Here is a 10,000-nt window from a genome sequence, read left to right on the forward strand (position 1 = left end):
GAGCGAGGGGAGAGGAGATTAAAAAAGAATTACGTTCTTCCCGGTGGGGAACAAATGGGTGGACATAACGGGGCTAATCTAAAACAATCTTTTTCCTCCAGGGGTTGTGCTCTGTTAGATCTTGCAAGCCACATCTCGCAGCTTTGCACCATTATTCTGCCGCCGCTTGCTGGTGGTCCTGCCTTGTTTGGGGAACGGAATACAGAGAGAGAGCAATCAGAAGCCCCCTCGGGGAGGGTTGGTTCATATCACATTTATGGGGCAGGAACTGCGAAACATTGTAAGAGTGTTTGATGATGTTGAGAATGTTCCGATGAAGCACCGTATTTGGTGATTGTTGCAGTTAGATTTTCATGCTTAGAGTGCTGCTGCTGATAATTAAAAGTAGAGTAGAACTGAGTTTTTTTTTATGAAAGTTTATGTTGAACCACACGCTCAATGGCGATTGGATTCTCGGAAAACCATAATGCATTCCACATGCAGGGACTCCTTATCAGTATCATTTGAACATCTCCTTTATTGTATGTACTCGACGCCCCTTGCTTGAACATCATTTCGACTCTGTTCACCCTCGAGCGACGGAAAAGGGATGCACAAATACATAAGCAACAATAACGCAAAAGCGAGGGGTGATAGTTCCCCGAGCCCAGGACCTTCGGTTCCCGGTAAATGGTGAAGGGGATCGAAAAGACGAATAAAAAGGACAAGCGCAAAACGCAAACACAGACGATGCTGCTGCTGCTGGTAACGAACAAGCAGACAATATAAGCAGACAGCAGCAACATCAACAAACAACGGTAGTGTTCCTTGTGGGTCGAGGAAACGAGCACGGTTCCATGTTTACATGTTTTATTAACCCCCGGAGGGTGGTTTCGCGCCTAATCGTCGCTACCCTTTGTACTGCTGCGTTCGAAAGGCGAGGGTGAGGTCGAGCCAACTGAAACTTAGAGAACTCATCCGCCAGCAAACAAGCGAATCCTGGAGGGATGGCGACTGTCACTGTTTGTTGCGGGATGCGGGCCCGATGCGTTGGTGGTGGTTGTGTAATTTGTAAAGTGGAACATAATTAGAGTGTGGGCGTCACCCCTCGATGCGACTCGATAACGAGAACTGACGCTCGCCTTTAACTGTTGCTTGATGATTCAGTTACTCTACGGGTTTTGTATAAACTTATCAACTCACACCAAATTTCTCATACAAAAAACTGGTACAAATACATTGTAACAGATTGTGTACTGGTCTTACTGACTCATCATCATCATCATCATCATCGGTGTTCAGATCCTGCGCGATGACGGGTGGAGCATCATATTTCATGCTGACACCCACTGGACTGCTTCATATACCTTTATGGCACGTCATAACCTCTCATCTCATTTACACCTCGGCCATCATGTTTGCCAACACACTCGGCCATCAACACGCTCGCCAGAACATGTCCTGCTCCCGGTCAGAGATAGGAAAAAGGCGCTGCTTCTGCTGCTGGTGGCGCCGTTTGGAGGGATTTTCACTTCGATCCATTATGGTGGTGTCCGGGCATGCGCCTTGCCTCGGTTGGCTCCATTTTCCACAGAATTTTCGTTGATTGTATCTCATCTCTCTTTCTTTTTCTATTTCTCTCCCTCTCTCTCTCCGTTTTTAGATTGTCCTAAACTCGATGCACCGCTACCAACCGCGGATTCATCTGGTACGGCTCGGTCCGGGCCAGAACATCCCCATCACACCGAAGGAGCTTTCCGATGTCGACCACAAGACGTACGTGTTCCCGGAGACCATCTTCACGGCCGTCACCGCCTACCAGAATCAGCTGATTACGAAACTGAAAATCGATTCCAATCCGTTCGCCAAAGGCTTCCGGGACTCGTCACGCCTCAGTGACTTCGATCGGTAAGTGTTGTCGGAATCGGAACGGTGGTGGCCTTGGGCACCACGACACACTTTCTGGGGTGGGAAAGCTGGACGCAGCTTTTCTGCTGTGGACCGATCATGCGAAAACCACCACCAGCATCACCATGGTACCACTATAATTTACTTATCACCTGTTGCCGCTGTTCCAAGGCACTGTTTTGCGAAAAAGGCGCACGGTTAAACGGTAAATGTGTGTTCCGGCGCGAAGTAAGCTCGCTGTTCAATAAATTAAATATGAGACAACCCCTGTCGAGGGGTCCGGCGAGTCTTCTATCTACGATTGGCTGCTACGCACGATGGCTGGCTACTATCTAATTAAATTCAATTTACCGAACATGATGTTCGGCAGAAATCAATCGATAGTACATGATGCGAGCGATGCTGATCCACGGGAGGCAAACGAGATGGTGCGAGCTCACGTACGTGCCCCGGCTCCGGTCCGGTCTCGCTTCCCTGCTCACTAATCGGTTCGACATGAACATTCAATTGAATCGCTCGTCGGACCGGCCCCCTAACTAGACTCGAGATGCGAGACGCTCACTGAGCAACATGGATGCCAACAGGGCCAATGAGAGGGGGGGGGGGGGGGGGAGGGAATGGGTGAGATCGTTCGGTGCGATTAAATGAAATTCTTACATCCGCTCCAACATCCGTCTGCAACAAGCAAATCCGGCGATCGACGATACCTGGTTATGGCTGTCTGGCCTGGTCTGGCCCGGCTAGCCAATGTTTGGACTGGTGATCGCAAAAAAATGAAAAAAAAGGGAAAGGCCCAGCCAACAATAACACTCGCACCACCGACCGAGCTCACCAGACATCCAGACACCCAAACAAGACGCCGAAGACGCCACCATCCCGTGGAAGGGAAAAAGAAATTATGAAATCTAAAAACTCAAACAAATCATCAACCTTAAACGCCACCGCCGTCTATCATCATCACTCATCAGCCGGCCGGTGTTGTGGTTGATGGGCGCAACTCCCACTTTTCCATGCTCGCAGGAGTGCTGTTGGATGCCGGCACGCAAACGCCCCCCGTTATGCGATCGCATTCGATGTTGCGCCTTCCTGAAACCTTCGTGATGAGCTTTTAAAAGAGTGTTAAAACATAGATTCCTGTCACAAAAACGGGCCGGCGTTCTGTGCCAGAGACTTAAAGATGAATGAAAACAAGCCTCTCCTGTGCTGTTCTGGAGTCTTAAGAACATCGAGGAGGTATCATTGGAAGTGTAATCTAGCCAGAACACATCGTACAATGTCGCGGTAACGTAGCACCACGCACGGTACTTTACGATGTAGTTGAATGCGAACGAAAGGTGGAAGACGTGCGGGCAGCTTCTGCCCGATGATTGCTGGAAAGTATCGGTATGACTTTACGATCACGACCGATTTATACCTTTCCGCCCTGAAGCCCGAACCGGCTTGGATACTTTGATGTTTCACGGTGATGATGATGGTGATGATGATGATGGTGATGATGATGTGGAGATCATAAATGTCGGTTGTGTCGATTGATGGGTTTGCGCCCTACCCTTCTCCCGCTTGCCTTCCCGGCGCTCACCTTGAGCTCAGGAGCTTAACCGGTTACAACCGATGCGAAAAAAACACATCCTTCAAACCGTTTCAATGTCCAACGATCCGTAAAACAGAGTAACGTTATTCAGCGACACCAATAGGGTAGATTTTTGTACCACAAAAGTCCAACAATTCGCTCGCAATTGACACAACGCGGTACTGGTACAACGATAAGACTGAGACGAACCGCGGTTGGCGGTAATGATTCTGAGTTCCCATGTTGCTTGTTCTCACCCACTCCATTCATCACGCGTTCGAGCCCGAGCTGGCTGGCTGGCTAGCTATCTAGCACATCTTCACACCAGAGTGTGTATCTGGGAGAGGGGAGACCTTGGGATCCGTTGTCTTTCGCTGGATCGTCTCCTCCTTCTCACTAACGCGATGATTTGTTGCAATAATGGAGAGCACACATTTCGCTCAATTCCCCCCTTTAGTAGGTGTGTGTGCGAGTTGGAGGCTGGAGGCGCAACAAAAAAAAAACGAAGGAAAATAACATTAATACACAGCCGGTCGACCGGTCCTTCGGCCTCTGCTCTGTAATTTCGTCCAAAAAGCCGCCAACATCAGACAGCGCGGGCGCGAGCGAATCCCGAGCGTTTGCGGGAAATTTTCATGTTACGTTCCTTCCCTCCCCCCCCCCCCCCCCCCCCTTGGTAACCTCGAGCATAGCGAGTGCCGTACAATAACCATAAATATGCTTCCATCTAAAGCCAAAGCACCGGCCGCGCGTCGTGGAACGACGGAGATTCAATTTGCGGTGATCAAGACCAAGAGATGCGCCACAAGCCACATTGTTGCGTCTTGCGAGGCCGAGAAGTTGACCGACGTCCGATGCCGCTGCCGCTGCCGCTACTTTTCTGATCCAGTTTTCCCTTCCCCCCCCGGGCGAAGAGTGAAGACGCTTTTCCGCCAAGTCGCTTGCTAGTCGCTTCTTCTTATGTCCGCGTGCGTTGCGCTGGTGTTGTCCTGCCACACATTTTCCTTGTCGCGGCGTTGTTGTTGGGTGGCGGAAAATGTGCTCCACAAAGACGGAAAAGCGATCACTGATTAATGGCCAATAGGCCAAATGGTGGCGGCGCAAAGCGTTGTTCGCCGCATCGCGGTCTTGTCTTCGGGTCTCCGTTCCGTTCGCTGTTTCTTCGAGCGATAAAACAATTATTTCGCAATGAACAGTTTCCATCGAACGACCGACCGACCGGGGAGGATAGTTCCCCCCGGAGGGGAGAGTTGGGTGGAAATTTTCAATCAACTGTCGTTGAGCGCACCGCTCCGAGGTTCCGTTCCGTGCCGATCGGGTCGAACCATTGAGCGACCGAGGGGGGAGGGAGAGGGGCGATGGGCGGAAAATAGAGGAAAAATGCCGACACTAATGCCGGTGCTGGGGCATGATTTATTGGGCCAATTAGTGTTATTGATTGCTTTCTGATTGTTTTCCGCCATTTTTTTACCTTCTGAGTCGCTTCGTCGTGGCGGCACTGCGCTCCGTGGAAACTTTGAGGTTTTCCGCCGCCGATTGAAGGTGCTCAGGGCCGGTGGTGGTTTACTTTTTTTTTGTTTTCTTTGCCACTTGTAAGACCTCGGGAGTAGCTGGGGCTTATGCTGGTCCAACATGGATCAACTAGTTTGGAAATTAATGAGCAAAGCACTTGAAGCAGTATCTGAAAGAAATGAATAAAGAATGTTAAAATATTTATAGAAAAAAGTGTTGGCAAGAGAATGGCAGCTGGTTACGGCATAACATGTTTTTGAAGCATAATTAATGACTTTAGAACAGAAGTTTATTTCATAAAAGAATACCTTAAGTGTGTCGAGGACGGCAAAAACATGTTCAAACCGAAATTGTAATGCGATCCAGAGCCTCAATTAGCTCTGGTGACACATGTAATGCCGTCCCCTGCATTGTGACACAGTTCTCAACGCACTGCAGAAGGAGACCAAAATTGAGCCATTTAATGACACTTCCAAGCGGACATAATTGTCGTCACACTGCGGCGACCGTTCTTTGCTTTTCGGCAAACATCAAAACGCCCGAGCCGTTGCCCTTGTGTCGACCGGACCGGATGGTCACGATAATTCCGGCAAATTTGCATACCGGCAGCATTGATTTGCTGCTGGGGTCGCTCTCGTGGAGTCCCTCGGGCCTCGATGCACTTGCTTCGAGAGCCCCCGTCGATCCCGGTGCGGGCACACTTCCGATGGTACGCCAGGGATGGAGTCTTCTCTCATCGCGGCCAAGAAAGGGCTCAAAGAACCCGCGCGTGAAGTGTTAATTTGAGGAAAAATGGCCCCGGCAGCGATCGTTTCAGCGAGCCGGCCATTCACTGGCCCGTTCAAATGCCAGGTTCCTGACGGTGACCGGGATCGTTCGGGCTTCTCTCTTTTGAGATGGAGCTGATCGTGTTTCCTGTACACCGGAGTGGTGAACAGTAGAAGAAGGTATCGAACCGAGGAGCGCAATTAGCGCGTAATTTGAATAAATTGTGAACAGAAATGCTGGTGCTGCTGTTGCTGCTGTGGAACAGGGAATTGAAAAAAAGGAGAGCCTTTATGCACTGTTTTTCTTCTCAATGAGACGATGGCTTTAGGCATTTCATAAGAAGAAAACACAAAAAATTATACCCCGCCAAGTGATCGAACATGAGCGAACTGAATGCAAGAGCGAACAAGAGATCAACGGAGATCGATCGGTGATCGCTTTTTTGGAGGCCACGATGCGTTTGCTGGCTAAATTAATAAATAAGGAAAGCAACAACAAAAGAAAAAAAAAACAACTGAAGGAACCGAAGGGAGCGCTCGCTGTATCCTCGCTGAACCGGGAGTGAAAAGGGGTCGGGGCCGAGCAACAGCGCACCGTTAGCGGGATTTGTAGCACCACCTTTTCGATGTTTTCAGCCATTTTTCCACTTCCGCTGCTTCGGAGGAGGAGGAGGAGGAACGGGGGCAAATTATGCACCAACTATGCTCCCTTTTGCTCCCTTATGCTCTCCCTTCCTTCCTTGCACACCACCTTGGACACGAGGGCAGCGCAGTAAAAGTTGTAAAAAAAACGTTGGTTGAATCATCGCCAGATCATCGCCACCGGAGCTACACATTGGCGTAGCATGGAGAATGAGGTGCCGCGCTGACTGCTGCTGGTGCTGCTGCTACTGCTGACTGTAATTTAACGCGTGCGCTCGTTCTGCGCCTTGGAATCGTTTTAATTTCGTGCAAATTAACCTGGTGCACACGGGTAACCATTACACTTTCGCTCGATACCGAAGCGATCGTCACTAGAACGAACTCGAGCGCGATCGCTGTTCTGTGTGGTGAAAGGTGGTAGAACAGCATAATTTGTACATGACGATCCTTGCGATCATGTTGCACGATGCACGTCAGCAATTGCATTCGCTTTCGAGATCTTCCATTTTACCACAGAGAGCGAGGGAGAGAGAGTGAGAAAGAACAACGCAGAATTCCAAAGCACTACCGGGCACCATTTATGACCACCATTCGCCCATTGTGCGTGCTCTTGTTGTTGCTGTTGATGGTGATCACCACAAACAGCATGCCGCCAAAGCAGAGAGCGAAAGATCCCTCCCTTTTTCGCACCTTAATTTCATTAAATTTTCACCTCTTTCGCCACAAAGCGAACCGCCACGGAGTGCGAGCGCGTTTTCCACGCAGCCCAGCCTCGCACCATCTTATGGATGCATTGTTTTGCCCTGGCCACGACCGGGACGCTGCACTCGGGACCGCTGGCCGGCCATTTTTATCGCTCGCCACCCCTAATTGCCTCTCGCCGTCGCCGTCGCTGCCGCCGCCGCCGGAGCTACGGGGGAAGCGATAAAAAAAGTGCTGCCAAAAACGTGGTGAAGTTCATCGTTTCCAAATGTGATGATTACAGGGCGGTGCGCGCGCGCAACTATCAAGCGGTGCTCCCAGCCTGGCGGACCACGGGATACTTAAATGGTTGTTAAAAGTGGTTCGTAATTATTCCGACACTTTAAGCTGCACTCGGCGACTCCTTCGGCAACGGAATGGTCCTCGCGAAACCCCCGATTGATGCATGGGATACCCTGTTTGGGTGTGTGTGCGAGCGGCCAAAGCAAAACATAAATTATTATGTTGTCCGGCCGCACGGTCTCGCATCATACATCATCAATGCACGGGGGCCCTCCTGAGAAGTAATGATTGATAAAAAAAACTGCAGGCTCTTGGCCAGCGCGTCCTTCGTCCTTCTCTTTCACAACTCCGTAGCAGGTTGTTCATCGACGAAATCCGGACGGACCGAACGACAGGACCACGCATGATGGCTGATGAATGCTCATTTTCAGCAGCTCGCGCTGAAAGGGCTCTGATCTCGTTTTCCAAGCTTGGTTCGAGGTGCATTGGAGGTTGTGTTGGTGTTCCCGGCGAGTAATTTATTCGAAATTGATGAATTTTAATGCAAAACTCGTTCGACGCGGTCCCGAAAAGTGAAGGGAAGCGAAGGGCCTTCAAAAGCAGAGAGAAAAGAAGAGAGAGAGAAAGAGAGGGAGTCCCATAACACGTAGCCTCCCCTGGAGAACCTAGTAATTTGCTGTGGCCAGTGTGGCTGGTGTGTTGTTACGCTTTTGCGGTGCGGTCAGAGTCTCTCCTATTCCGGTCCGACCGTTCCCGGCACTAACTTCGAACCAGACTGAGTGGCGCGGATGCTGCGCCGAGACGTTGCTTCTCGGTGGACACACGTTATGGCCAACACGTCTTTCCATTTGGTAATAAGCTAGGCCGGGTTTTCGTGGGCCAATTGATGAGGACGCGCAACAACACGAGAAGAGTGTGGAGTCATCTTCGGATGATTATCGAAGAAGAGCATGAAGCGAAGTGTTGGGGCAATTTCAAGTGGGAAAAGGTATTAGAAAGACGATAGAAATATCTTATGAGTAAGATTTAAAGTAGAATCAGATATTTTGTGCATTTCTTAGATCAATTGAAGATTATATTATTTGTAGAAGAAATGTATTCAATAGAAAAAAGAATAGAAAACTTATTAAATGCAAAAAAAATCAATGAACCAGAAGAGATATTATTGAATGGAATAATTTCCGACGATTAATAATTAAATTTACAGAAAAAGATGTTCAAAGATACTCAAAACATTCGCCAGTTCTTGACCAAAAACGAATGACGGTTGCACTCACTGTTCTGCCGAAAATCGCGACGCGTCAAAATTGCCATCAGCACCGACCGCCACTTGTCTGTTCTTCAGCTGAAATGATGATGATGATGATAATGATGAAGATTGGCAAGGTGTGAAGTTTACTGCAACACGCAATCGGCAATCGGAGCCCCGGATCGGCCTCTGGCAGTGGTGGTGCAAATTTATGCTTCAAAACATCTCAAATGGTCGGTTATGCTTTTGAGCGGCTCCACGGCACAGCACAGCATTAAACTGCATTAGACTGCGACTGCAATGATGACGTGTTGTGTGACTGTTCGTTGTCGTTGTCAGGGATCGAATGTCTTTCGAATCGAAGGCACACTTCGGATTGAAACATCGTTTCGGAGTTGCACTGGAATGAGAAGATAAATTTCTGCGGGAATAGTAGACTTTTCGCTGAAGCATCGAGAGGATTTTTTCTTGGGATTGCAACCAACAGTCTTCAGTTTGTAGCCTCCGGTGTTGAGGTTCCCGGAAAACTGTGCTTCTTCCAACCCGAAAGTGGCCTCCAGATCGAGACGGCGAAGAAGAGCCCTTGGGTGCCGCCCTGTAATTAACGGTTAGCGGGATCGGTGCACCACCCCTGTGGGGGGCTGATGATGAGCCCTGCCGAAAGGGTTGTTACCGGACCGTTTTTGCTGAGTTTTTTTTCCACCGCGTGCCGCTGCATCCTGTTCCCCGAGGACATGCCTCTGGGCTCGCTTTGGCGGCGAACGCATTGTGGCTAAAATGTAGCAACCATAGCCAGTCGATGGCGATGAGGTCTGAAATTTCGTCTTCCTACAACTCAAGACTGCATTCTGGGTCATTGATTTGCGGCATTCATATCCTCATTACCATCCGCTAATTGTGTTACTTCTGCTCCTCTTTCCACAGGGATCCAATGGATGCGCTACTGCTGGAGCAACATCTGCGTTCGCCGTTGCGTCTGTTTCCCGATCCGCTGATGGCACAGTTCGCTTCCGGTGGCCCTGGCCCCGATCTGCAGGATCCGGCTTCGATCGCTCTGCTGGAGAAAGCACGCCAGCAGCTGCAGATGTGGGGCCGATCGCCCTACAGCGATCTGCTGCTGCCACAGATGTATCACCACCAACAGCAGCAGCGACCACCGAACCTGGCCGGACTGAATCCTCTGATGTCGGGACTTTGGCAAGCGGCTCCCGGTACCGGTTGGCCACCGACTGCGGGACCACAGATGCCGCACGGATTTCTACCAAACTCGGCGACAGCGGCCGCTATGGCAGTGGCAGCCGCATCCGCACCACCACCACCACCAGCCCCACCTCGCACAACACCGCCACCGACATCGACGGCCAGTTCGGCCGGTTCACCATCGCCCGA

The 10,000-nt window shown here is 50.2% G+C and overlaps 1 protein-coding gene across 1 annotated transcript in view; it reads left to right on the forward strand.

Moving 5' to 3' along the window:
• Nucleotides 1-10,000, forward strand: part of LOC126581647 (T-box protein H15-like) — a 40,472-nt gene that overhangs the window by 30,073 nt on the left and 399 nt on the right. Inside the window, exons 5-6 of the mRNA XM_050245453.1 lie at nt 1,643-1,887; nt 9,536-10,000. The exon at nt 9,536-10,000 is cut by the window's right edge and continues 399 nt beyond it. Coding sequence (XP_050101410.1) covers nt 1,643-1,887; nt 9,536-10,000 — 710 coding nt within the window. The remainder of the gene's footprint in view (nt 1-1,642; nt 1,888-9,535) is intronic.

The sequence above is a fragment of the Anopheles aquasalis genome, chromosome 2 (assembly GCF_943734665.1).
Source record: "Anopheles aquasalis chromosome 2, idAnoAquaMG_Q_19, whole genome shotgun sequence".
Lineage (NCBI taxonomy): Eukaryota > Metazoa > Arthropoda > Insecta > Diptera > Culicidae > Anopheles > Anopheles aquasalis.